The sequence below is a fragment of the Pagrus pagrus genome (assembly GCF_965226575.1).
Source record: "Pagrus pagrus genome assembly, chromosome: 3".
NCBI lineage: Eukaryota > Metazoa > Chordata > Actinopteri > Spariformes > Sparidae > Pagrus > Pagrus pagrus.
In genome coordinates this window covers 32064596-32092519 of record NC_140187.1, presented here as the reverse complement: position 1 = coordinate 32092519, position 27924 = coordinate 32064596, and the positions used below count along the sequence as shown (strand labels likewise).

Sequence of the window (27924 nt, the reverse complement as noted above, 5' to 3'; positions counted from 1 at the left end):
TGGACCATTCCTCTTGACAACATGTCAGGCTGCTAAGTTAGCTAGTAAGCTAGCTGTACTTAGCTGTCCAAACGATGTGGCTAAAGGAAAACCCTGGTTTGCTACGTGCCAGCGATAAAACAACCATGGCTTTAGAGCAATGAATCGACTATGTCAGATATTCTGAAGACAGCCCCAGACGCAGACGACAGGAAAACGGTAAGTTAGGCCTTATGTAGCCACTATGCTAGCTTCAGCTAATACAGTGCAGTTCGCTAATTAGCTAGCGTTCAGCTTGCAGCATCAGCACCACACACCCTGCTTCAGAGCTTACGCTACAAACTGACCGATTTAAGACTATTCTTTCTTTGTCAAAACGTTGTGACGTAAAAACTAAAAAAGCATGACTAACGTTATGTCAGTGAGCTTTAAGCTAATTAACAAATGACCTAGAGTTAAGTGAAGTTTATAAGAAAGCTGGTCGGTAGCTGACTCAAGTGTCCAAACGTTGATTTGTATCAACACACCCGGTGATAGGAAGTCAGAAAAGTAACCGCATGCTTATCAACAGCTGCTCTACTGTTGAGGCGACTAATCTAATGTAGTCACTGCCAGACTCTTGGAGGGGACTATCAGTGACACTCAGGTTTTCACCTGTCGTGGAGAGGAGGTGATGTGCGAGTGTCACTATTATGTACGCTAGTTCGTGTCTTTAAATAGCTCTGATATTAATGTTTAACTAGATATTGCTCTTGTGTAATTTTAGCCTACTTGTGCTCCTACAATAGACCTTTGTTGTGGCACACCCTTGATAGATACAATTGAAACTTTTTTCAATGTGATGTCCACATGAGCCATGGTCAGGAAGCCACCATGAACGGGAGACTGTCAGGCACTGGCACTCGTCATTAATTCGTCACAAGTCAGAGGTTGTCTGAAATCACACCTTATTTGCAGTGAACCATACAAGCGATGTGCCTTTTTTCTGCCTGATTCTATACTATAAGTGCCCTTAAAATCAGTCATGATTCAGGTCATCATAGTTTTTATTTTAGTGATTCATTGTTTAATCATCTATTTAAATAATTTTGTTTTCACAAGTCGCACAGAGGGATTGCAAATATCATTTCATTGTATAATTCTGGTTGTCAGGAGTGATTTAAACAGCCTAGATTGTCAGAATCTATAGTTTGCCTGGCTATTGATTCTAATTTTTGTGTGACCAGAATCATCTGTGCAGCATTCATTTCCTTTGCACTGAGGAAAATCCACAACTGAAACAAATCCACCCAAATATTAGTTCTAGATATTCCTCACTAGAGTTCCCAGCCCCACATTTCTCATTCTGACTATTTAACAGACCTTCACACGTGTTTTTAAAAGAAACATTTTTAAAAGAACACCCTTGACATTGTTTTTAAAAAACAGAGCTCTTTTTTCTGCTGGGTCTTCAAGGGTTGTATTTCATTTTAAACTTTTTGGTCTCATCAGACCCTTTTCCCTTGCTCTGGTGGCTACTTGTAGGGCGTGTGATGCTACCAGCTGGTGGTGCTATACCAGCTATACCAATGTCACGGAAATCGATACCAATACTTTTTATTATTGAAAAACAAGACCGTTTTTAAAGACAAATAACAAAAATGTTGGGCCCTTGGGGAATCATCTAGCTGAAATACCAAAATAATTAGTTCTATAGCCTATGCAAGAGAAAATAATGACTTTATCACCTCAATAAATTGTTGTTGATTGTTGTTTTGTGTATTGAACATGCGCCTTAGACAACATCAGTGGATCACTACTTTTTTGACATTTGGGGGTCTAATAGGCCTAAATGAGCATTGTTTATATTTTCACATCATGTGGCAACTCTGAAGTGGCCTACTTATGCTTACAGTGTAAGGTACTTGAACTTTGCATTGCCATTTGAATGATGCCATGTTTTGGTGCATTTATGAAACAAAAGAACTAGCCTACAATAAATGGAAATACTGCAGACCTACTTAAGTCCTCCCTGTGTTTGTGAAAATGTACAAAATTAAAAGTGGCCTCATTTGATAATAAATAAAACATATAGCAGCAGGCTAGATTTTAAGAACAGTAAAAATAAAATAAATAAATAAAAAAACACAGTACAGTTTAAATTTTATTTTAGTCCATTTCAGTGTGAGTTAATCCTTCTTTTTTTATCCTCAGCCACATACAGCGATCAACCCTCAGGCTTTAGCATAAAACACAATGATATTAACTCAGGTTCAATTAATCACAGCTTGATAGAACAGATACAATTCTGTGTGTATGCTGTGCATTTTTACTGTTAGAGAATATAAGAAACACTGTAGGCCTAAAACAGTGATGATGATAAAAAAAGAAATAATAACTTCCATGTAAAATGTCAAAGCCACAGGGAGCCACTAGAGCCGCAGGTCGCAGACCCCTGTGCTAGGCTGTGTGCCAGACAGGTGTATAGGCCTGTAAATACAAATAAATAAATAATAAGTTGTTATACTATTGTTTGTGTTTTTAAGTTACTACAGCCAGAGAATAACACACTATGCCAAAGATGCTCCGTAACAAAACAAGATAACTTGTTCCTGTCATTACAGTCGATTGCTGCACAAAGCTTGGGCATTTTTAAAGGATAACTACCGTTTTTTACAACCTGGACCTTATTTCTAGCATAAAATACGATGATTTACTCACCCAGATAACTTTGGTGTCATTTGGTGTCTTTCGGACGAAATTAGATCCAGTGGAGCGCCGCGTATATCCATATAATGCGAGTGATCCGGGCACCGAAGCGCAGCCTCTATGAGCATTATCTGTCACGAAACTAGTTCATTTCACCAATATTTTGTTACGATACACTAGTGCTATTCCCCTCTGAGCCCGGGCTTGTCTGTTATCAACATCCGGGGTCTGTAGGTTAACCTACTACCTCTGACCTGGAAGATGTCATCTCTGAGCTGCGCGCGCACCCACGACAGCCGGCTTGTTTACTTGTAGCTGCTACTGCTAGTTTGACCCCGGATGTTGATAACAGACGAGCCCGGACTCAGAGGGGAATAGCACTAGCATATCATGACAAAATATTGGTGAAATGAACTAGTTTCGTGGCAGATAATGCGTTATATAGAGGCTGTGTGTCGCTGCCCCGTCTCTCGCATTATATGGATATACCGGCGCTACACTGGATCTAATTTCGTCCGAACGACTCCAAATGACACCAAAGTTATCTGGGTGAGTAAATGATTATATTTTATGCTAGAAAGAAGGTCCAGGTTGTAAAAAACGGTAGTTATCCTTTAACAGTAAGAAAAAATAGCAGTCAATATTTAAACATATAAGGTGGGTGCACAGAAGTGGCTGGAATCAACAAAGAACAAAACTCTAGCACTCTCAGAGAAAAAAAAAGTTTTATTGTGGGCAAAAAACAAATGCGTTTCAGCACTAAGCCTTCATCAGCGTGTGAGCATATGCAACATGTCAATGATGGCCTATTGGTCATCCATGTCAAAACAATACTAGATACAGCACTAGATACGGTATTAAATAAAAATATAATGTTTATGCCTTATTTTGATAGAGAGACAGTTCTCAAACACATCTGTGCTCAGGTTCACTTCTTCCATTGGATTAAATAGACTCAAGACCTGCTGCTAGTCTCCTAAAGGGGCAGGGCAGTTGTGAAACTCGTATGACACAGATATACCGAGAATATCTGAACTGTCTCTGGCTATATGCTCAGAATGTTCTTTCGTTGGTATTTGACGTATTGTCGATAAAGAGTTTTTGACCACCTACTGGCCTTGTAGGCTTGTTTGAGCATTTGGATGTCCTCATCTGTGCAGATATAATTTGTAAAACAAAGGTTGCATGAGCAGACTTTCTATTTTTAATTGGAGGGGAACAGTATCCCTTTTGAAAAATATCCATATACATTTGGACAACACCTGTATCTCCAGGTGTGGAGTGGGATTTTGTTGATGTTACTGTGACAGGTAGCTGTACTGCAGTATTGTGAGGGATGTGTATTCTGGTTTGCCTGTTTTCTGATTAGCATCTTAAGTTCAGACACATTGTCATATATTAAACATGGTGTGAGGAGCACCGTCTTGTTGGCCATATTTATTCGTGAGCACACTCAACGGAAATTACTCTCACATCCCACACTAATTAGCAGCATCTCTGAAAGAGCCTTCACACCACCTCTCTCATATCCACCAACACACTGGCCTCCCTGTGGACATGAGCTTATGGATCAGCGTTTTGCTTAATTTATTCTTGATTAGTGTTTGAGTGAAAAGATTTATGTGTGATCACAATATTAGCTCAGTCTAATATAACTGTTAATATTTGATGCACACAATTTTGACGTCACACTTGTCATGAAGAACACCTTCTCACTCACCATCTTGTTATCAAGAGCTTCTTATAAACAATGCCAAGTGGTGTCAGGCTCCCTGCTGAACTGATTAGATAGGCTTCTTTCTGCCTGTGATGTTGGAAACACTTCAACCAGTGTCATACTAAGGTTTGGTGCTATGTTAGTTTATGCCAAAAAGTGTGGATTACAGTGTAAAAAGTCCCAAAACAGGTGTGGATGGAAAAAGACAGGCTCTAACTTTACACCATCAATTATTGATGAACTGCAGGAGCCTTACTCTTAACAGAGTGCCACTGTGACCTATTTGTGACCTGTCTCTGAAGAAGTTTATCAATAACAATGTCTCACTTCTTTATAGGGAAATAATGGTTAAAAGATAAAGCACTAACTCAGTGATAGAATGTAGTGTCTTTTAGACAGTTTTCCTTAAAGAGAACCCTAAGAGAACAGAACCCTAAAACCTGTATATGGGTTTTTAGTACTGCTATTGACTGTTTTTAACTGGGAAGTAGTGGCATCTCCAGCTGGTTTTGTGATGACAAAGCTGGGCTTTTTTGACCGGGAAGTTGCAGCATTTCCAAGCGTGTGGTGACAAACCCTTGCTAATATGTTGGCTAATAGTATGTAGGTTGGTGTGTTTTTGTGTAGTATGTGTTTACATATTTTTCTGTGTGTGTGGTGGTAGTGAGTGGCTGGACGGAACAACTGCAGCTGCAGGAGTAAATGGGGGTGTCTTACAAGCCCCTGCCATCCCTGCCCATGTTAAGGCCTTTTCCGAATTTCAAGGGTAGAGGCACTTTAACCAAACCGCTGGGGTTCTTTAAATAATCAAAGACACTCCACGCATTAACTATACACACATGCACACACACCGCATATTTCTCTGCTGAGTCGCTGGCTGCAGGCAGTGCACACACCTACACACACACTACACATTTCTCCGATCCATTCACTAAGTAATTGAAACACATTGCGTTTATTCATCTCAAGTGTTTCAGTTGTGCAATCAGGGGGGGCACACTTGGTTGTTCTGCTGTTTCCTGTACACATATACATTCACACAAACATTATTCTCACTCACCATTTGATGAAACGCTGCATGTTCATCTTGCAGACATCTGCCACCTGCTTTACACCGGCAATGTAACACCACATTGCTGCTCAGTTCACACTGACTTCCATTGCCTCTCCAACTTTCTTCTCCTACTACTGATAATGGCATTTACTGCAGACTAGCAGCAGCACAGGTGTATTGCTGCCCCGACAGGCCAGTTGTACACCGATCAGGCATAACATTAAGACCACCTGCCTAATATTGTGAAGGTTCCCCTTGTGCAGCCAAAACAGCTCTGACCTGTCAAGACATGGACTTAAGACCTCTGAGGGTGCCTGTGGTGTCTGGCACCAGGGTGTTTTATAGTGGATCCTCTGGGTCCTGTATGTTGGGGGTAGGGGCCTCCATGGATCAGACCTGCTCCAGCACGTCTTACAGATGCTCGATCAGATTGGGATCTGGGGAATTTTTGTTATTCACGTCACCTGTCAGTTGTTCTAATGTTGTGGCCGATCGATGTATAACTCAATTGAATGCTCTTTGTCTTAGAATCTCCTGTCCAAATTGCAAACCCGCCACTGTGGCTTGTGAGTTGATCATATTCACCGCTTCATAAATTTACCCACATTTGGCTAGTGGCGGGTTCTAATTTACCACCCTGATCTACGTCAGTGTATAAAAAACACACCTGTTGTCTCATCCTGGATTTGAGGAACAACTATCCTGTTGTCTGGATCTCCATGAGTAGGGTCTCTCTGAGCTGGATCTGTCTTTATTGGACCTCTCTGATTTGGATGTGCCTGACTGTCTGTATCCTCTGAGTGATAAGCAGTGTATAAAATCACACCTATGATAAGCAATCAGACAAATTTTTGCTACTGATTAATTTAACAGTGCAGCAACTGTCAGTAGACAGTTAACACTGTGCAGTATAGTTCAATTCAGTACGTAATTTCAGTAGGCAACGAGTGTGCAGTACTACCAGCAGTCACAGTATACAGCTAATGATAGTAAAATGTTCAAAAGCAGATGGGTCGTAAGTCCTTAGCAACAAGCGGACTATAGATGCCGTGATTACCTTAGACCTCACAGAGTTGTGGCTAACTTTGTCTTGCATGTTGTTGTGCTAGCTTTACTAGCATCCACGTTGTCTGCACAGGTTTCACGACGGCATCTCACCAGGTGAAAGATTTTTCATGCTACCACTGTACTTAAACACTGTACTACATAGCTAACAAATGGCCTGCTTTTTGCCCAACTATCCATCCTTCTTATAAAATCCAAATATCCTCCAAACATTTGAGCTTAGGTTTGATGGTGCATTGTATATTTTGCTGGCATTGGCGGACATGATTCTTAGCAATGCGATGTTATGCCTGGCCAGCTGCTAGTTCCCCCAAGTTCGGGTGCTCTGGCTGGAGGGATGAAGGCCAGTCAGAAGCGTAAGCTGACTGAGCAGGACCAGATGTGTGATCCGAGAGTGGACCTCATGCAAAGGCAGTTGGAGGATGTGCGTAAGACCATTGAATGCATGGCTGCAACTCAGCACTGCCTGTTGGATATGCCATGCCAGGCTCTTCCATATATGTCTCCTCATCCTGATGCTGTATCCCTTGCTACCTCAGGCAATCTGGATAACACCAACAGCTCTGGATGTGGCTCCTATGGGCAGGTGGATGTTTATAATGATGAAGATGAGATTGACGCTGACTCTCTGGTGTTACCCATCAGAGGGTCTGCCCTGAGTCTGGTGTTTTTTTAGTTGAGGCCCTGCTCTCTCAGTGGCTGCTGGGCTTCCTCCGCCGCCTTCTCCACCAAGAGCCTCTGCACCGGACTGGGATCCTCAGAGCCAGGGGGGGGCATTCTAGAAGGGGAATGGCTGCGCCCTGGTCGCTTCATCCGCTGTCCCCTCAGCTGTTCATGGGGTCGCAGGGGATGATTGTGTTTTTCGTTTGTTGCCCTGTCTGGGCCCTTTTTCTTTTATATATTCCAGTTGACCAGCATGGGCTCACGCTCCAGGATGTATTTTTCTTTTGCCATTTACCTGCTGTCTCATTTGTTAACCTTTTGTTCGCTGGCAATAAAATGCTTGAATTAATTTTATTGTGTTTTGATGATTGAATCCTCCTTTTTATGGCTTATTCTACCTTATACTCACTGAACCTGTAACCACTTGTTGTCACTCAGCAGTGAGGGTTGGGTTGGCCAAATAACACGAAATTGCGTAAAATTACACTTTTAAATATTGTATACCTTAGTTTACTTACCATAATCTTTACTTATTCCATGACTTATTTCAGTAACTTTTGGGTGATTGTATATTTTATATTTGCAGGGCTTTACTTTCCCATTGATTTTTATTTTTTTTTCTTCTATGTAAAGGTGAAACTGTAAATTGTGGTAGGAAATTGCTCTAAACCAGTAGCCGGCCCCTGGGGTTTTGATACATGACTTTGTGCCTTTCAAAGAGTGTGTGACAGAAAGAAGTTGAGAAACCATTGCTCTAAAGAATATTAAGGAGAGGGAAAATTAGTAAACACCTCATATACTGCTTGACTTTGATCAAGCCATCCTAATTGACTTTATCAGAGAGGAAGGAAAAAGTAAAGGTCAAGGAATCATTTACCCATCAAAAACTTAGCGGTGCAGTACAGCGACCCTGCTTAATTGTTAATGGACCACAGTGAGGCAGAGCGCTGTAAAGGTGCAGAGTTTCACTCCTGCAACACCAGGTAGAACAAGTACTGAAGTCTTTTAGAGGTTTGGGTATAATGTGAGAAACATTTGGTCCACAGAGTTACATTGACACTATGTGATACAACTCTCATCATGCTACATAAATCAGATGTGCAGGTCAACAAGTATTGCTCTATATGTTCACTTGAATAATTAAAGTGTGGGATCTTCTAATAAAATAGGAGGAATTTGACTAATCTCTATTCTACAGAAGTGTATTGCTGCCACACAAGAAAAAAAAAATCACCTTTATAATGTGAAAAAATGTTTGTACGAATGTGATAATTCATACTTTCCTACAATATAAATGATCACGTTATAACGTGAAACTTATCACGTTCTTACAATATAAATTATCATGTTAAAATGTAAAACTTATCACATTTTAATGTGAAACTTATCAAGTTCGTACAATAACATTTTCACGTTATAACGTGATACTGTTTTTTTTCCCTTGTGTGGCAGCTGTATGCTTCTGTACTATTCTAACTGGTTGCAGCTGAAAACTTACTGAAATGTAGCTGTGTATGATGATGACATGTCACCTGTGTGGGTGCTGCTGAAGTCAGTGCACTGTGTAACTCAGCACCTTGGATCACAGGTTTGTGCTCCCAGCTCTCACTGTTGTCCCCAGGCCACGCCCACCTGCCCTCAGGGATGCAGTGGCCAGACTGACACATGAGCTGCTGACATGGTGGCTTCGTTTGCACATTTCCCTCTCCCCTGGGATATCTTGCCCAGCAACGCCACCCGTGCTCCTCATATCTCATTTGTGTTTGTGCACCTTGTGACTGTTTGTCAGCAAACCAAAGCGTCTGATGCAAGCTGTTTTTTTTTCATCTGCCTTTGACACACAATGTTTATACACACCTTTCAGCCTGTGCCATGGCAGCTGGTGTCAGCATCCTGAGTGACTTGTCTTACTCCATGAGTGGAGCCCGCAGTGGAGAGATCAGCAGAGAGATGGAGACAGGTAGGAGAGCTCTACAACACAAAAGCAACACAAGAAAAGCTGCCTGATTTATTTATGTATGTTTTGAAGAGCAAAAGATTAATTAAGATTATTTTCTTTTATGTATTATGTTGAAATTAGAGATGAATTAGAAATCAGACAATATATTATTATGTGGGCTCACAGGCTGGCAATTTGCAGGCCAGCTTTAGTATTGAGACCAAACTTTCAGGTCAGACAAACAAAGGTGATTAATTTGTTATGAGATAATGTTATTTTTGTAGCTGGACATCAGGATTAGTATAAATTATAAGGAGTGTAAGGTCTACTCTATGGATAAAGTGTAGTTCAGGGGTCAGTGATCTATTATCTGACAAGGATTGTTGCTGATGGTTTATAGAAACACCCATCCACTCCATTTCCGTCAATAAAACATAAATACATTTTAAAAACAATATTATTGATGGTGGTGGTTATTAGTGTTTTGTGGCTGAGACATATGTTATAATGGATGTGGCTTATAATATGGCCAGGGAACATAGTCATGTCTCTTAAAAGACATAGACATGTGAGTATTTGCTACTCTGATAGATATCGTATTTGTATTTTATGCAATCATTAATTTTTCAGTGATTTAATGTGTTTATGCTGCACTCTGAGCCATCAGGAAAATAGATAAAGATAGGTTTGGTGTGGAAAATGAAAAAAATGAAACACACAATAACTTCTGTTGACAACTGTTTTATTTTTAATTATTGACTAAATATAAAGAAAGTAGATGTGATCATAATTGCCTCTTTACTATACTACTACTACCAACCACCCATAAACCCCCAGAAAAATAACAGTAGTACAAGATGTACAAATGATTAATACAATTGTTTATAACGTAAAATAAATTAAGAATGTCTTAGACCCCATTATGCATACCTGATCTGATAATGCCATGTTGGTGTTGTTCCTGGCACATCATGATTAATGTGGCTCTAGGTGTTGTGTTTTTTCGAGAAAAAGAATAACACACATGTGGGAGAATTTACTAATTATGTCATGAAGAATCTATTTAAACCCAAACCATCTTTTCCTAAAGCTCACCACTGAAAATTGAAATGATGAAAGAAAATATTTGTGAAGAAAAAATGAATATGTGAATTTATGTGAAAATAATAATTAAAACAGTATAATAATATTTTCCAATTGGGATTCAAAGCCCTGTCTTCTGCGTGGGAGTCCTGATCTCAACCCATGACATTCCAGCTTGCTTGAAAAGTGGACTCAGTCCTTTTCTTGCAATTGGAGATGGTGATATCAGAAAGATCCAATTACATGATGAACACTTCATAAAATTTTGTTAAAATAAAATTTGTAAAAATAAATAAAAGTTTGTTTTTATATCAATCAATCAATCAATCAAACTTTATTTGTAGAGCGCTTTTCATACATGTTAATGTAACTCAAAGTGCTTTACAGAAATTAAAAGCAGCAGCAGCAACAATTAAAACAACAGCCCCCCCTCCATCCCAGCCCACCACGGACATTCACGCACACACACACACACACACACACACACACACACACACACACACACACACACACACACACACACACACACACACACACACAGTGAGTAGTAATAAAAAAACTAAATAGTGATAAATGAAGCAGGGCATTAACAACAGGTATTGCAGAACTGAGGAACTGAGGAAACGCTATCATCGATGTATTTCACTGAGGAGACACTAGAGGCAGTTAAATAAATAAAATAAAGATAAAATAATAAAACACATACTGTAGGTTACATGTTGTTGGCCATTTGTGGCACATGTGTACACCTTCCCAAAATATATTGATTTATGAATTCTCATCCTGTCTATTTAAAATGTTCTGTTCTTAATTTCTGAAGAAAAGTGGTGTTCCTTTTGTCCTGATTGTAAGACTGGATAATAATAATAATAATAATAATAATAATAATAATAATAATAATAATAATAATAATAATAATGATGATGATAATAATACAGTTCAGTGCTAACAAGTAGAAAAGGGGACTGGTGAATGTGACTGATTTTAACTGTACTTTATACATTAGATCTCATTCTTTCTGCTGCTGTAGCCAGCTCTTATCTTTGCTGTGTGTCAATCTGCTTGCAGCTCCCACACACTGAGAGCCTCAGTGAGCCAGCAGGATCAGTTCACCTTTTGGCCTCAGTCTGATGCTGGACTGGCTGCTGAATTGTTGAGCAGGGCTGCAAGCACAATGTCTATATTACACCTACATAATAGTCTTGTCTTAAATTAGTGGATAGAAGTTGTCCCATTGTTACAGCTCTTCTGTTATTCATAATCAGGTATACAAAAATGCATTTATCATAAAAAGCTTAATTGTTATTGTTTGCAGAAGCAGGCAGTAGTAGTGTTAGTTTGAAATATATGTGCTCCAAGTCTATAAAATGATTCAGCCGATTCCAGCTTCAAATATGAGGATTTTCTCACTTTTCTTAGTTTTATTTCATTATTAACTAGGTCCGGGCAATATGTCAACATTATATTGTTATCGAGGTATGAGACTTTACATCATCTTACCTTTTGGATATCGTTAAATTGTGATGAGTCATAAATGTTGTCTTTTCCTTGTTTTAAAGGTTACACTACAATAAAGTGAAGTCATTTTCTAAACTTACCAGACTGATCTACTTGTTTTAATACCCACTTAGTAGTTATATCCATATGACAGATGATTATTGATCAGAAATCTAAGTACTAGGGCTGCCACAAACGATTATTTTGATAGTCGACTAATCACCGACTATTTTTTCGATTAGTCGACTAATCGGATCATACGTAAATTGAATGTATAACATACAATTTATCGCACCAGCATGCAGCTGCTCTTATATAACAATCATTAGCTTTCAGCTTGAAGTGTTTAAGGTATATGCTAACTAAAAATGAAGACAATTAAGATGACAGTTCATTAAAACTTTAATGAAATATGCTTGTAGCAACAAACAATTGTAGCATAAAGTGCAAACAGCTGAGTAAACGGATAAGGCACTAGCTGACCTAAGGAATTATTGAAGTTGCATACATCTTGACAGCTCTACTTTACACTGTTGATTTGTATAATCCCAACAGACATGTCCAGTGATTTTCAGCTTTCTGTGTTTACATGTGTCTGTTTTGATGATACAAGTCCTGAAATGTGTGTTTCTCTTCTATAAAACACATTCTACATCGCGGAGGCAACGTCTCTCCACTTAGGGCTTCCTTCACCTTTGAAACGGGGCAGAGCTCCGTGGGAAACACCTGCCTGACACAGCAACGTAGGGAACCATGCACGTCCGCGGGGCACAGCTCCACGGACATGCACGTCGGCGTCGCACCGAATGCACGCGGCTACACGCCGCTTTGGGTTGTGGCAACCATGAATGAGTTCGCCTCAGTTTCACGTGGTTTTCACTGTCAGCCTGTTAATTTTACTGACCCGAGCTGAGACGCACCCCCCAAAACAAAAACTCTTCGGATCTGAACTATTCACACAAGTCACCTAATTGGCCACGAAAAAAGCGAGTTGCGCTTTTCGGCGCGCTGTTTGCATCCCTGAATATAACAAAAGTGCATTTTGTGCTCAGTGCTCACAACTGTATTCAACTTTACTACACTCTGACTCTATATAATCCCAAACTGCACAGCGCTCTTGTTTCTAAGGCTAATGAATCAAATCGTCATGGCTAATGTTAACGTTTACAGCTATCAATATGAGTAAGTAGTAAGTTAGCTCTCTGTTTACGCTAATGTTAGCAGCTAACTAGCCAGTTAGCTTAACGAGACGCCGGTCCCTCTTCATCGTCGTTGTCAGCCACAACGTGCTTCCTTTTCAGGAGCTCGTGCATCGCACTTGTGCTGCCGTGAAAGGCAAGTTCTGTCTTGCAGATATTGCATTGCACACTTTTCTCTTTTGTTTTCTTAAAATGCTCCCACACTTTTGAGCTCCGTTGCCGCCGGGTAGCCATGATACCAGAGAGCCCGTCTGGTATAACTTCAGGTGACACCACGGCTGACCCAGATTACCACTACTGCGCATATGTGTCAAGGACAGAAAGGCAGACGCGGCAGTGGAAGGTGCCGCAGCAGTTTTGAGAGAGAAAACAAAGTTTAAAAAAAAATAAAAAATGACGCGTCGACTATTAAATTAGTTGTCGACGATTTTAATAGTCGACATAATCGTGACTAGTCGACTAATCGTGGCAGCCCTACTAAGTACCAATAGTCAATAATTCAGTATTCAGTATTTGATGGCCTGAGAATGTTTGCCTGCACTAGTTCTACATAGTGTTGCTTTAATTCTCCACCTTAATGCATGCACACTGGCGTGCCTCTCCTTTCTGTTTTCTCTCTAGAAGCAATCTATTATCTGCTTTCTTCATTAGCAGGTTTTATAAAATTGCCCCCCCAAAAAAACACGTTTAGGATTGTGTCACCCGCGAGTCGGTTGTCATAACGGCAGGTGAGCCGCATCTGGAGGAAGCTTGTTGTTCATTATGTAGCTGATCAAACACAACATGCACCGTAACAACCAGGTTAACTTACAAGTTTGTACAAAATAACGGCATAAGTAGGCCTAAATTTGATAGGAGAGGTTGTATCACAGTCAGGGCATGCGATATCAGAGAGCATGTCTCTCTGCAGAGTGTGATTGACAGTAGGTGGGAGGGGAAGAGTGAGGGCAGATCGTGAGATGTGATTTTGTCCCCATCACCCTGCCCTATTGTTAACTGAATGTCTTCCGCCGAACTAATCAATTTTACATCATCTTGGCCTGTGATTACTTTCAGTAATCATCTGTTGTTACAATGATTTTTGGCATTTTCTACACTAAAATATACATTTATCAATAGTGAAAACAGAAAAGGTTTACTTATTATGAAAATAATGGACAAAAGTAGCACTTAAAACTTATACATTTCATATTAACATAACTCCTGGTGTTACTTGATCATGTCACATCCTTGTGTATGGAAACTGCTTGACTATTGCTGATTTAATCAAATCATAAAAAGGTTTGATTGTCAACACTTGTACATGCTATGTTCAGCCACACCGCCAGATGTACGGCCTTGTAAGCAGGCGAGTACAGCATTTTCCTCTTTCATTTATAAGCTGTCTGCCTCAGATCTGTCCTGTGCGTCTGTGTGCGCAACATTCGCCCCCATCTACCTCCCACTGACGACTTTGGTTGCCATGGTGACACTTCAAATGCTGCTGATGAACTGATAGGTTGTATTTGCCTCTCTTTGCCAACGGGTGATTGTGCGATAATTTACTGTGGGCACAGAGCTACTAAGCCACAAGTCTGTGGTGGTACACTGATACTCTCAGTGCAGGCAGCAGCACAACCGGAACTTTAAGATGCCACTGCACCGAGGACGCCACTCCATAACTGGGGAGATGACTGGCACCTTGAGGCAGCACAACCGCAGGCACTCAGCCTCGGATATCCTGCTGAAGGTCTTGCAGCGCAGACGAAGCTCTGCCCTGGAGATCCTGTCCTCCTCCTCCCACAGAGTCATGGTGGCCATCAGCATGAACCAGCCGGAGCCTCCAACTGAATGCAAGACCAGAAGATGTAACCACTGAAGACAGAGCTAGTGTTTTGTATTTAGGGGCTTGATGATTACTTCAGCTGTAAGGAGAGCGTGCACTAAGCACTGATGAGTATTGTCAAATTGTTTCTTTTTTTGTTTTTACTCTGCAGCCAATACTAGGGTTCCTACAGCAAAGTACACCAAGATGGGGGAGACCCTGAGGCATGTCATCCCGGGTCACATGCAGTGCTCCATGGCCTGTGGAGGGAGAGCCTGTAAATATGAGAACCCCTCTCGCTGGAGTGATGACGAGCAAGCCGTCAAGGGACTCTATTCGTCCTGGTACGTCAGTCTGTCTTTCCACCACATCTCATTCAGCCCTCAGTTGTCATGTACTTTTCCTCTTTGCGCTGTGCTCGGTCAGCACGGGTCACTGACCTCCACATTAGTAGTTACATGAAAAGTCAATACATTTGTCCTGGATTTTGCCTTTGCACTATGGTCTGTTTTTAAAAGGTGATCACTGAACAAGTGAGATGTTTAGTTTCAGTGTGTTTCAGTGTCCTCAGTTATCTCTTTCTTTCGAGGGTCTTTGGTATCTTGAGCTCTTTAAAGTTGTGTTTAACTTGCTAAACATTCCTAATTAAACATTTCTTTTTGATTTTGTTATATGTACTACAACTCCCCCCTAACTTGTCATATTCTCCACTTACAGGATTACTGACAAGTTGCTAGCTATGGCAAGGCCTTCTACTGAAATCATAGGGAAATATAATATAATTGAACAATTCCAAAGGTACAGTAGTCTCTGTCTTCACACCTCCATTTAAATGTTTTCCTTGATTTATTTGATTTTTTCTTAACATTAGATTAACAATGATTGGAAGTTGGTTGTTTTGAACGATTTGCTCCACGTGCAGTGGTGTAATGTACAATATGGTCAAAAAGTCTGAAGCCACTAGTCAAAATATCTCTATTTTGCATTTGTTTTGAATGCAATGCTAGTTTTTAAATTACAAAATGTAATATCAGCATATTATTTAAGAGAAAAGTTGAATCTTTGAAAATTGAATGAATGTCAGAATGTCTTATTATTTGATATGTCCCCATTTTGCTTTAGTGACATCATGCACTCCACATGTTTGTGTAAACCTGCTGACTCATGTTATCCCAGCATGATTTGACAGTGTACCACAAAGCCTTTTGTGATGTCACAGAATGCTTGGCTTTTCTCAGTCTTTAAGTGCCCCCATAAATGTTTAATGGGTTTGATGTCAGGTGACTGTGAAGTCCATGACAGTCAGGACTCTTTGATCGTCTTTGGCAAAGTAGTTAGTTCTGTCAAAGCTCTGAGGTGTGTTTGGGATCAGCACAAGAAGCCTTGTGCAACACTGTCAAATCATGAGTTGTTGTGGAGTCAATGCCAGCTCGAGTGCATGCTGCCACAAAAGATACACTATTAAAAGATCTGGCCATAATCCTCTCAACAGAGTGTGAAGAAGTAACAGTTCTGACATGCTCAAAATGCCTGTATATTGCATTGCAGAGATATCCACTGCTAAGCAGCCAGAAGCAGCCAATACGGGCCGTCCCTTCTGTAATACATTGTGTAACAAGACCTCCTTGCCTGAGAGGCGATAGTGAGTCACTGCAGCCTGTAGCGTGCAGCAGGGGAGGATGAAGAAGTTGAGGCGGCAGGGAACTAGAAGTTTACAGCCGCAGTTAGTTATTTAGTAAACTTAAAGATGCAGAAGCTCCAGAAAAACAACCCTTATCATCATCTCAAACAACAGCTCACGGCAAAGAAAAGACGCAACGTATAAAGAAGCTAAACAAGAGTACATTTTGCCAGGACTTTCCAAAGCTGGAGAGAGCTGTGGGCGAGTAAAAAGATGAACTGCAACGTTTCATTAGACCGGTGAGTAACATCTAACGTTGACTGTTTACTGAAACATATCTTTAGTGTAACTAATGACAACACAAACTGTAACAGTTAGCGTTATGTGACTGTTTTCTTCTTACTGTGGCATTGCTAAAGCTGAGCTAAGTAAGTTAAAATTTAAATGTATATGCAAATGCCACACATGAAGATCATAAGATGGCAGTCTTATTTTGACTGGCTGTGTTCTTGCTCTGCTATAAGTTATTAGTTCCTTTTATTTATAACAGACGACTGAAAATTGTGATTGTATGTACCCAATAGTAGACTATTATTGTTCAATTTTTCATATTGTAACAACTTTGCATTAATGTTATGAGACTGCTATGTAACACCGCTATACATTTTTGAAGACATTACAAGGTTTATTACGCGTGTCTAACTGTCTGTAATATTAAAATCAAATATCTTACTAGTCCACAGAATTCCAGTCCAGCCACCACCAGTGATGAATAACCACCCTGCCCTTTATTCTAATCTGCAACTGGTCTAATCAACAAGCCGCCACAGTGGACGTCTGTCTCTATACATTACATCAGCTGACTTCTGATGCACCAGATCCAAAGAAGGGGAGGCAGCTTTTAGTGTATATTCCCCACGAAATGGAACACCTTGCCTGACACAGTTAGACATGCCACATCAGTAGCCATCTTTAAAAACAGATTAAAAACATATCTTTTCTCAACAGCATTCTGTTGAACTGTGTGTGTATGTGTGTGTGTGCATGTGTCCATATGTGATTGTGTGAGTGGGTGCGCATGTGTGAGTCTGACATATATGATTGTTTACTTGCACTAGCACTCTTCTTGTTTTCTATTCGATTTCTAATTGATTTTTATAGAACTATGTATACCTGTTGTGAAGCACATTGAGTCTGCCTTGTGCATGAAATGCGCTTTATAAATAAAGCTGAATTGAATTGAATTGAATTGAATTGAATTGAATTGAATCTTTGACCCTCATCACATGACACATACTCTCTACACTGTGAACTTTTGCAAACTGTACAGCTTTGCGAGTATAAAACATACTTACTTACTATAGTATTTGTTATAGTATTTCCTTTTATTTTTATTGTAATTTTTGTATTCTATATTTATGTTCTTGGCTGTTGCAGTAATTAGCCTTAATTTTATATGCACCAAACATCAAGGCAAATTCCTTCCTCTATGAAGAGGTTGCATTTTAATGTCTGTTGCACTGATATTTTTGTAAATTTTGTAAACTTTGTAATAAATGGCAAACCATCAGAGGCTTTTTGTGTTGACAATAACTGAAATGAAACATTCCAACCCACTAGAAGGGCTTTTGTGCCAATTTTACTCAAAGGTGGGTTATAATGGTTGTTTAGTATGCCTACTTCCGCAGACCTGTGTTTGTTACACTAATAGAATGAGCTGTTCTCAGAATTTAGTATTAATGTATACCTGCAAAAGCTTTATTAGCACTTACTGTGTAACAAAAGAATGCAACTGAGCAATGGTGAATATATGGGTAAATAAATACATACTGTACATAGTAATTATGTTGGTCTTTTTTACAACTTGCAATTATGAATTTGTATAGAAACAAATTAAATATATAAGATAAATGACAAAAAGGGTTTGAACTAAACATTGACAAGGTGGGAAATACTGCCCCCATCTTTGTTTGAAGCAGGTGGCTGGAAATAAGGTCTTAGGTCTTCTAAAGCAAAAGATGGACATACCAAATACTGAAATATTCTGAAATTCTCATGACATTTTTAAAGATTCAACTTTTCACTTAAACTTTAAGGCTGATATTATTATTTGTGATGAATAATAGTATTACATTCAAAACAAATGCAAAATAGAAGTATTTTATTTAGTGGTCTCAGACTTTTTAACCCTACTTTATGCATTGTGTTGATTTGTTTTGGACTACTGCGTGTATTGTTTTGTACACTGACACGGACCTGTTGCTGTGCTCAGATGTGGTTTGAAGACGGTCATCAACCTTCAGAGGCCAGGAGAACATGCTAGCTGTGGAAACCCACTGGAGCAGGAGAGCGGTTTCACTTATCGACCGGAAACTTTCATGGAGGCAGGCAGTGAGTTTCTTTCTTTTTTCTGCCTTCACCAAAACACACTGTAAATTCCCTGACACAGGACGCAACCCGATAAAACATTTAGTAGTAGTCTGACTTAGAGAATAGGTATGTGATGGGAGAAAAAAACAAATCCTGAATGTAACCCATGACATAAACATGAACTGATGGGTATGTGTTCTAAAAACACAAGAAGCTCATGCACATTTTTTTGATTGTAGAAAGAAATTATAGAGTAAGTCGGGCTTTAGAAAAAGGCTAAAAAAGTATCCGTATGTATTAGGAACATACATACAGTATAGTCTGACTTCGAATGTTACCAAAATGGGGACCAAGATTTTTAAGTTAAGTTTTTTAAGTTTTTAAATTTATGTTCAGATTGGTCAACAGTGTGTCCACAGTGAAATTAAGTATTAAGTATTGCACATTTGTTTATTTCATTTAATTTTTAAACAAATTTCACGAAGATGCTTGAAAGTACACTACCAGAAACTAGTAGAATGATGTATGATTTTTTTGGGAAACATTTAAATTCTTCTGTTCTGTCTTCGCTACTGAGGGTTGAGTGGGCAGATTCATTTTTGCACAGTTTTTGCACACCTGTGCACACTGTTACGTGCACAAAGTGTGACGTGTGAGGACCCGCTCAATGATGCTTGCAGCTTTAATTTGATATTGAATTGTTATCTGGTGGGCCCAAGACTCAGCAAGCATACATTGGGTCATAATATAATTGTAATTATAATTGTGTAATAATTGTGTAAACTGCCATAATGAAGCAACATCATCTGTTTTTTGCTTACGCTGATTAATCAGTCCCAGAGAAATATGACAAAAACTTGAGTTCTTCAGTTTACATTGATGATTACTTTCAGATTGGATGCTACTGGTGATGTTTTTCCGTGGTAATGGCTGTACTGGTAATGGCCATTCAAAATGGAGGAATGACTTAATATGTACCCAAATCATGGATGTATTTTCAAGTCATAATAAGTGGTGCAACCGATCCCTTGATAAAGAATAGAGCCCTTCCACATTTGTACCAGATGACTGCATGACTAGATAGCAGTGGTAGAAAAGTGATCTCTGAGGAACACTTTCAATTTGTATTTTAGCATTCTGCATGAGAATGCAAAAAAGGTATTAGGCTGAGGTAAACTCAGTGTTTGTGTTATTCCTACATCCGGAACATAATAGGGTCCCCAGTAACCAAGTAATTACCATGGGATTCCACATATGTTATGTCTTTGGTGGCTGGCAGTCTTGATTTCTCTTCCTAACAAGCTCACCTGGGATCTTTCCCCACATCACTTCATCAAAACATCAGCTGCTTTGTGAAAAGGTTCTCTCTCATTTGACAGTGAGTAAACACACTGGCTTCTCATTTTACTATAGGTCTTTATCATGCACAGTCCTTCACACTGCAGTTCAGACATTTAATGAACAAACAACTGTTTGAAACCCCATTCAGACATGCACCTCTTTATATAAATGTGAAGGCAATTTAACACGTCTGCCTTATATCTGAAAAGGAACCTGAGTCACTCTTATGTAAAAGTCATGAAGGCATTAAAGGTTTTAAAGTATATTGAGGACTCAAACGGTCAAAATTAAAATTTCATAAAGTAATAAATCATTGGCTCAAAAAATGCGTTAATGTACTATTAGATACAATAAAGTTAATATAAAAAAATATTTTGGCATTAATGATTTATAAAATGTCACAAAATTTATGTTTCTTAATTTGCCTCTGTATTTATTAACATTTGCATCACATGCTTTTTCATTTAATTTTCCATTTTGTGTGTTACTGTATTACTTTTTATGTTTATCTATTCATTTCTGTATTATTTTCAATTTGCGCCTTCATTCAAAGCCAATTACAGCACAGTAGGGTGGGACAAAGTGCAACAGACTTAAATAGGAAAGTAAATAATTAGAGGAATTAATGAATAAATACAGAACCAAATTAAAACCGTAATATCAATTTATGTTACATTTTATAAATTAATGAATACCGCATTTAGTTTAAATATTATTTTTGTTGCATTTTATGGCCTCATATTTTATTTATTCAGCAATTTTATAATGAATTATATTTTTACAGTTTTAGTCCTCATAAAACATCACTTTAATACATTTATTTTCTTTATTCTTTGCACAAAAAAAATAATGTATATAATAAAGCATGAAATACTGGGAAAGAGCATATTTTTTAGGGTCTTCTCATATTGATTTATTAAAACAAATTTTCCCCTTGTGCTGCAGTTGAGGAATAAGAGATTAAAACAATACCCTCATACAACCGCAGTAATTATCCGACCAACTATCTCTCAATGTTGGTTATTTTTCTTCAGTCAATAATGCAGTGTGTGAGAGAACGGAAACAGTACTTTTACTTACTCACTCACTGCCTCAATTGGAGATTTGGCTGTGTTAAGCTAGTAGCTGTAATGTGAACCTGTAAATCTTTCTGTAATCATGTGTGAAGCTGTGAGGAACAGCTGACAGCCAACTAGCTTGTACGCAGGCACAGGCCTGCGTGATAGATGTTAAATAGCTCTAAATTCTCCTGGCTTTGTGTATTTCAGTTTATTACTACAATTTTGGGTGGAAGGATTACGGTGTGGCATCTCTGACTACAATCCTTGACATGGTGAAGGTCATGTCCTTTGCTGTCCAAGAGGGGAAACTGGCTGTCCACTGCCATGCTGGTCTTGGAAGAACAGGTTTGTAATGACAGCAATTTGGAAGTGCTTAAATCCTCATTTATTCCGCAAATGAGTTTGTATTTCTTTTTATTTTCCATCATGTAGGTGTGTTGTTGGCTTGTTACTTGGTTTTCACGTCCCGGATGAGCGCTGACCAAGCCATCCTGTTTGTGCGAGCTAAGAGACCGAGCTCCATCCAGACCAGAGGCCAACTCCTGTGCGTCAGGGAGTTTGCCCAGTTCCTAGTTCCTCTCCGAAGCATCTTCTCTTGTGCAGAACCTAAAGCAGGTGCTGTCACCTTGTCCCAGTACCTCACCCGGCAGCGTCACCTGCTGCACGGCTACGAGGCTCGACAGATGAAGAATGTGCCAAAGATCGTTCAGCTGGTCTGCAGGCTCCTCGTTGCCATCGCTGCCAACAGACAGGTTGTGATCGAGGAGGAGTGGCTTGAGATCCCCGACCTCACCGCTGAGTTGGAGAAGACCATATCACAGCAGGCTCTTCAGCAGCTCGGGAAAGAGATGCGAGGGAAGGGGATTCCTGTTGCAGCATGTTCATCTCACCCTCTCAGCCCAACCGCTCTGCAGTCTGGACCTGCTCATGATCAACCTCTGGCCAGTGATAATGAGCTCGACCCTCTGTGGAGGCAGCAAAATGTACAAGACCCTCTGAGATCCTCTCTGTTTAAGAACAGGCGCCTCAGTTACAGTGATTCTGACCTTCACAAACTTGGACCATGGCAGCACCATTTAGGAAATCTGAGGAGCAACAAACCAATCAGCTGCCAGATCAAACATTCCTTGTCTCACAGCAGCCTTACAGACTGTAACTCTCCCACATGTTGTGATCTCTCTCCTCAGGACAATATCAGCAGCATTCAGAAACCCACTACAGAAACAAAGCCAAACACAGCATCCTACTTTCTAAAGAAGCGGCTACAGAAAGGCTTTCAGAGTTTGTCTTTAGATCTGTCTGAGCAAGGAGGACAGTTCCACTATTACACCACACAACCAGCCTTATCAACCAAGAGCCAACTCGTGACCAGTGAGGAGCAGTCAGATGTGGATATGTCAGTGGGTAGAGCTGACAGAAGGAATGTTCCCCTCATTGCTCTCCACTCTGAGCTTTCCCCAGAGAGTAGAAGCCTGTTAGTGGCCAAAGCTTTGGCCATGGAGCTGACAGACAAGGACCTCGCCTTCAAAGTTTCACTTTGGCAGGTAGGGTGCCCATAAAATACTTTCAAATATGTGTATGTATTAGTATATGTATTTGTACGTCAGATTTAATGGATTATCTGCTACAGAACACTGGTCCCGCAGATAGTCGGTGAGTTGACATGCATCCAGCTTTTTCCCTATATGCATCTAGCAGCAGAATTTTATTTATTTATTTATTTTTTTAATGAGAGGTGAGGAGGAGTGGAGAGCACTATGGACGCTTCATATGAAGTCAATTAACAGTCAATTAACAAACCTGTTAAAGCATATAAGCAGAAAAGGGAGGACTCCTCATAACTTCAACAAGCGTTATATTAGTTTGTGCTGTCACACATTGTCAGTAAAACATGGAAACACAGAAGACTCCATCTTATAATTGTAGAAACTAAAGTTGTAATTTCTCTCACCATGAATCTCCCTCTCTTGAGCCAGCCCTTTTCACATAGACTCACAGAGACAGAGCCACAGCGAAGGCTCGCCATTTCTCCTCCTCGCCATTTCTCCCCCTCGCCATTTCTCCCCCCCCCCCATTTCACTTTTGATTTTGTTCGTTCACACTGAACCAAGCAGCAGGCGCTGAGGATCCAAAAGAGGCGTGATGGTACACATCATGATGTTGAGATCTGTCTGTTTTTCTTTCACCGACTGTTTATAATCATATGGATGCAGTTATAATATGTTGTGATTGAGATCCTGACCCACCGTGCATCCTGGAAAGTGATAAAGATACGTTTTTCGCTCTAAATTACAAAAATACATAATCACCATCAGTAAGCAGGACACTGTCTGACTCTCTCACTCGCGGGGAAGGATGCTGTTTTCTGGGGGAAAGTTCACTGAAGTCTCAGCCAGAGACAGTAACTACAACAACACAACAGTGGAAGGTGACAAAGACATGTGAATTAAAGTGCGTTGATCTGCGGGCTGAAGTGTGGGACATTTCTCTTTTATCTGATGAGTGAAGGATCTGATCTAGATAATAATGGTGAAAATGTAACAGCCAGCACCCCCTTTCAGGTACCAAGCTGTAATTCTGGTAAATCAGCATCCTGTTGTGCAGGATTGAACCCATGAACACAGGAGACTCTTATTCCCTCCATGTGACTAGCAGCTTGGCACTTCCTCCCTCGAACCCTGGGCCGCTGCAGTGAGGACAAGGCCTCTGTACATGGGACGCCTGCTCTATATGTATGACAAACATAAATTAACACTATACAACCTAAATTCAGAGATCCTGTTTAATCTTCCAGTGTTGTAGAAGGATTTGGATTTTGGATTTTTCCCAACAATATAAACCCTTAGAGACTGCATCATGCATCACATTTTTAGTCTTACTTTGTGATTATTTTATTGTAATGTGCAGACAGAGCTGAACTCCAGAGAGGGAGCGTGGGAGAGGCTTTGTATGGAGAGAGATCCTCTGGTGCTATCCAGTCTGATGTGGTCGTGGCTGGAGCAGCTCAAGGATCCAATCATCAGCAGTGAGGATATAAAAGCCCTCAGTGAGAAGAACGTTAACCCACAAAACGCCCTCGACTCACTGGAAAAGGTAACTGGATCAACTATCCTCCAAAACATAAGAGTGTCCAGTGACACTGTAAAGCTTGATTATGGCACAGATTACAATCCTGGTTGTTGCAAGTAGTTTCTTTTATCGTGTCTTTTATATGTCACAAAAGTCTACACATTCTTACCACTTTGCAGAAACAGAAAATGATTCAAATTATGAGTTAGAATCAATGAGACTGCCTGTTCAGAACACTACTTTAAAATCAAGTTTTGGAAAAGCTTGTACCAATTGTTCTATGTTTTTGTTTCAAAGTTGTTGACAGAGGTGTACCTCTGTTCATGGTTTTTGCATTGTGGGACAACCCTGTCCATCAACACTACACTGAAAAAATTAGCAATTTTAGTCTGTATGCTGCCATTTTAATATAACATAATTGTCTTGTATGGATCTGCAAGACAGTCAGAATTGCTTTGCCTTTTACAGTTTGGACAAAGGGACAGTAAGGCCTTAGAATATTTGTTTTTGACCTGCAGTGGGCCAGTGCAGAAAAATGAAAAAATAGAAAATAAAAAAATCTGTTCTTTCTTGTGCACTAGTAATCTGTTATCATCTCAAGCTTGTCATCAATATCACTGTCTTGCAATGAACAGCCACTTTGAGAATAGAAGTCAGGTAGATACAGAAATTACACATGGCTATATTTAGCTTTTCAAATTTGTTAACACCACTGGTCCACAGTATTTAATATGGGCTGTTGGTCACTAGTTAATGTATTTGCAAGGAATAAATCTAGAAATCTTGTGAGTAGGGCTTTCCAATAGGGCCTTAAAATAATTAACGATCATAAAATAATCAGCAATATTTCTAGGCTATATGGCAATGATCTATTTGATATCGCTGTGTTGGTGTTGTTCTACACACAATTAGACTATCATGTCTAATTATGAGAAAGCATTAAAGTCCGCATTTTAAGGGAGCTGTTGTGGCTTTATGGGTTGAGTACAGGACCCTGACTCTGGAGACGAGGGTTTGTATCCCGTTTGGAACATATTATTGTACTGTTCAATTATAATCTGTTTCTTTTCAGGTTTCTCCTGCTGTTTGGTTAGATTCAAGCAACTAAAACACTCGGTTAGGTTTAAGCAACAAAAATACTTGGTTAGGTTTAGGCAACAAAACTACTTGGTTAGGTTTAGGCAACAAAACTACTTGGTTAGGTTTAGGTAACAAAACTTCTTGGGTTGGTTTAGGCAACACAAATACTTGGTTAGGTTTAGGCAACAAAACTACTTGGTTAGGTTTAGGAAAATATGGTTTAGGTTAAAATATTCCCTTTCACAACTTTTAACACGCGTTTGAAGGGATAATTTCTCCCATGTGCAGATTTTTCTTGTCTTTTTCGTGAGTCGTAGAGCTGTGACATTACAAGGACATGATTGGTGGTCTTGGAGCAGCATTAATTATGATATCCCAGTAACGACAGTAAAGCAGCAATATAAGATCATGCATGCATCAATATTTTGAAATCTCCTCAAAAAGACTTCATAAATGCTAGGACTGTACAACAAAATAAAACATCACAATATTTTTGACCGAATACCTTGACATTGATATTGTGACAATATTGACATCACAAAATATTTATGCAAACAGATTTTTGATAGATAATCATCAGTAATGTGGATATAATGACTATGTGGGTTAAGGCAAGTATTAGAACAAGTAGAACAGTCTGGTAAGTTCAGAAAATGACATCATTCTGCTGTAATGCAGCCTTTAAAACCAGGAAAAGACAACACATATATAATGATAACCAAAACCTAAGACCATAATATAGTCTCATGTCACAAAAGTTTTTTATTAATATATTGCCCAGTCATAGATGTACTGTAAGTGAGGACATATTGTCATGTAATATGATAGTATTGTCCATCCTTCTCACTGACAGGGCCACAGACTCACCTTGCTGTGTATCATCGACTGTGCTGCTCATCTCCTGCCAATGCCTGAAGGGGTGGAGACTAGTTTTCTTAACCAAACAATAAAAGTGTTCACTAAGGTGAGCATTAACATAAGTTGCATATTAAATATGTTGTGTAATTTGATTTGAAGATGTGTGTTTTGTTTGCATGACTTAGTTTCTTCTGTTCTGTCCAGATCGACCCTGCCTCAGAGAAGAACGAGTCTTTATACACGACCCTGAAAACAATCCTGACTCCCATTCTTCATGAGCTGTGTGACAACACTGTGGAGGAGAATGAAGACATCAGCCTTAACAGGGCCAGTCTGACTGACATGAGGAAGACTCACAAGAGGGGTTCCGCTCTCATTTCTGGGCATTAATGTATTCTAAGCCAGTTCTTTGTATCAAATACTGCTGCCAATATTTAGTCTTTAAAGATATTTGATGACATGTCATTTGAAGGTTTAGCCTTTCCTTTTTCTCAGAAGCTCTTAATAGACTCTAAGCACTGCCATTCTCAATGTTAATGTGCCACTGTGCTCAGTTTGAAAGCATTTGTTTTGTCATCTGTTCTACTGTAATATTAGCACTAGATGTTGCTTTCAATATCTAACTCTTAGTTTATAGGAAAATGACTGAGAAACATTCTCATGATGATAATGTAATGTTTTTTAAATGTTGTCAGCTGATAACAGCTGTCAAAGCTGTTGGGAGGGGGATCTTATTTACACCAAAAGAAGTTTTTACACTGTGCTGATGCTACAATGTGTCTTATTTATTCAGATCTTATTTGAAATGCAGTTGGTTTAATAACTCTAACCTGATGACAAACTACATTGTTCATGTAGAGAGTATGTGTTTTCTTAGAGTCAAATGCAAACTGTGGCTCTTGTTATGGCAAAGCAAAATTGGACAGGCCACAGTGCATTTGCTTGTTCAATCAATTTTATGTCCTTAATACTGTGTGCACCAAAAACCTCAGTGTATTGTTCTGTTGTACAATCATTTGTAAAACATCAATCTGCCTCCGCTGTTGCATTTTGAAAAATGTTGTGTGTCTCAACTCAGATGGATGGCCTCTGTCAGGACTCTGTGTGTAACATCGCCTCGCCTCACTTGTGTGTGTGTGTGTTTGTGTTTGTGTGTGTGTGTGTCTCCTGTATGGACACAATGTAATGGCACTGTTCTGACACATGCTGAATGTGGAACACTGATGATAATAATAATACGAAGGACTGTTTTTTCATTGTTACATTGGGCTACTTCTTACAGAATTAAACACAACTTAATGCAAGCTGTGTGTGAACTGTCATTCCTCAAGATTCGAGATTAATTTGTCATACAATACAAGAATGTATAACTAAACTGTAGTTGTAGTTCCCTAAGCTAATCACACACTACTAACTAATGAATAAATACTAGTCTTATCGCAAACATAAAATCTTAATGCTTTTGTGTCAAAGATGACTTTAGGAGTCTCACAGCTTGAGGAAAGAAGCTGCTCTGTAGTCTGGTGGTATGGCAGTGGATACTTCTGTATGTTTGCCACGTGGCAGCAGGGTGAACAGATTGCAGCTGGGGTGGGTGTTCTCTTTTAGTATCCTTGGGCTCTGGGCAGACATCTCACTTTAGTGATGTCACTGATGCTCTAGATGGTTACCAATTATGTTCTGAGCAGTTTTAGTGAGCTTCTGGAGAGCCAACCTGTCCTGGGCAAAGAGTGAACCATGCCAGTTTGTGATATTTCCAATTGTGTCAAAATGTTTTGTATTGCTCAAATTTCTTTTATGGACTTAGCTGCTTTAATCTCATCAGCAGCTCAGCAT

General features: G+C 39.6%; 1 protein-coding gene across 1 annotated transcript; it reads left to right on the top strand.

The window, feature by feature from the left end:
- On the top strand, positions 1-27392 carry ptpdc1a (protein tyrosine phosphatase domain containing 1a). Its single transcript, XM_084349600.1, has 10 exons — positions 1-198; positions 9031-9126; positions 14861-15032; positions 15406-15486; positions 18582-18700; positions 21289-21426; positions 21514-22625; positions 23989-24174; positions 26084-26194; positions 26293-27392. Exons 2-10 carry the CDS (start codon positions 9039-9041, stop codon positions 26476-26478), a joined length of 2193 nt encoding a protein of 730 aa, XP_084205726.1. The 5' UTR covers positions 1-198; positions 9031-9038; the 3' UTR covers positions 26479-27392.
- Positions 27393-27924: the final 532 nt, after the last annotated feature.

Coding starts and splice junctions, on each gene's coding strand:
- ptpdc1a (XM_084349600.1), top strand. CDS start 9,039: ATGGCAGCTGGTGTCAGCATCCTGAGTGACTTGTCTTACTCCATGAGT. Junction 18,701..21,288: donor AACTTTCATGGAGGCAGGCA/GTGAGTTTCTTT, acceptor TGTGTATTTCAG/TTTATTACTACAATTTTGGG. Junction 22,626..23,988: donor TCAAAGTTTCACTTTGGCAG/GTAGGGTGCCCA, acceptor TGTAATGTGCAG/ACAGAGCTGAACTCCAGAGA.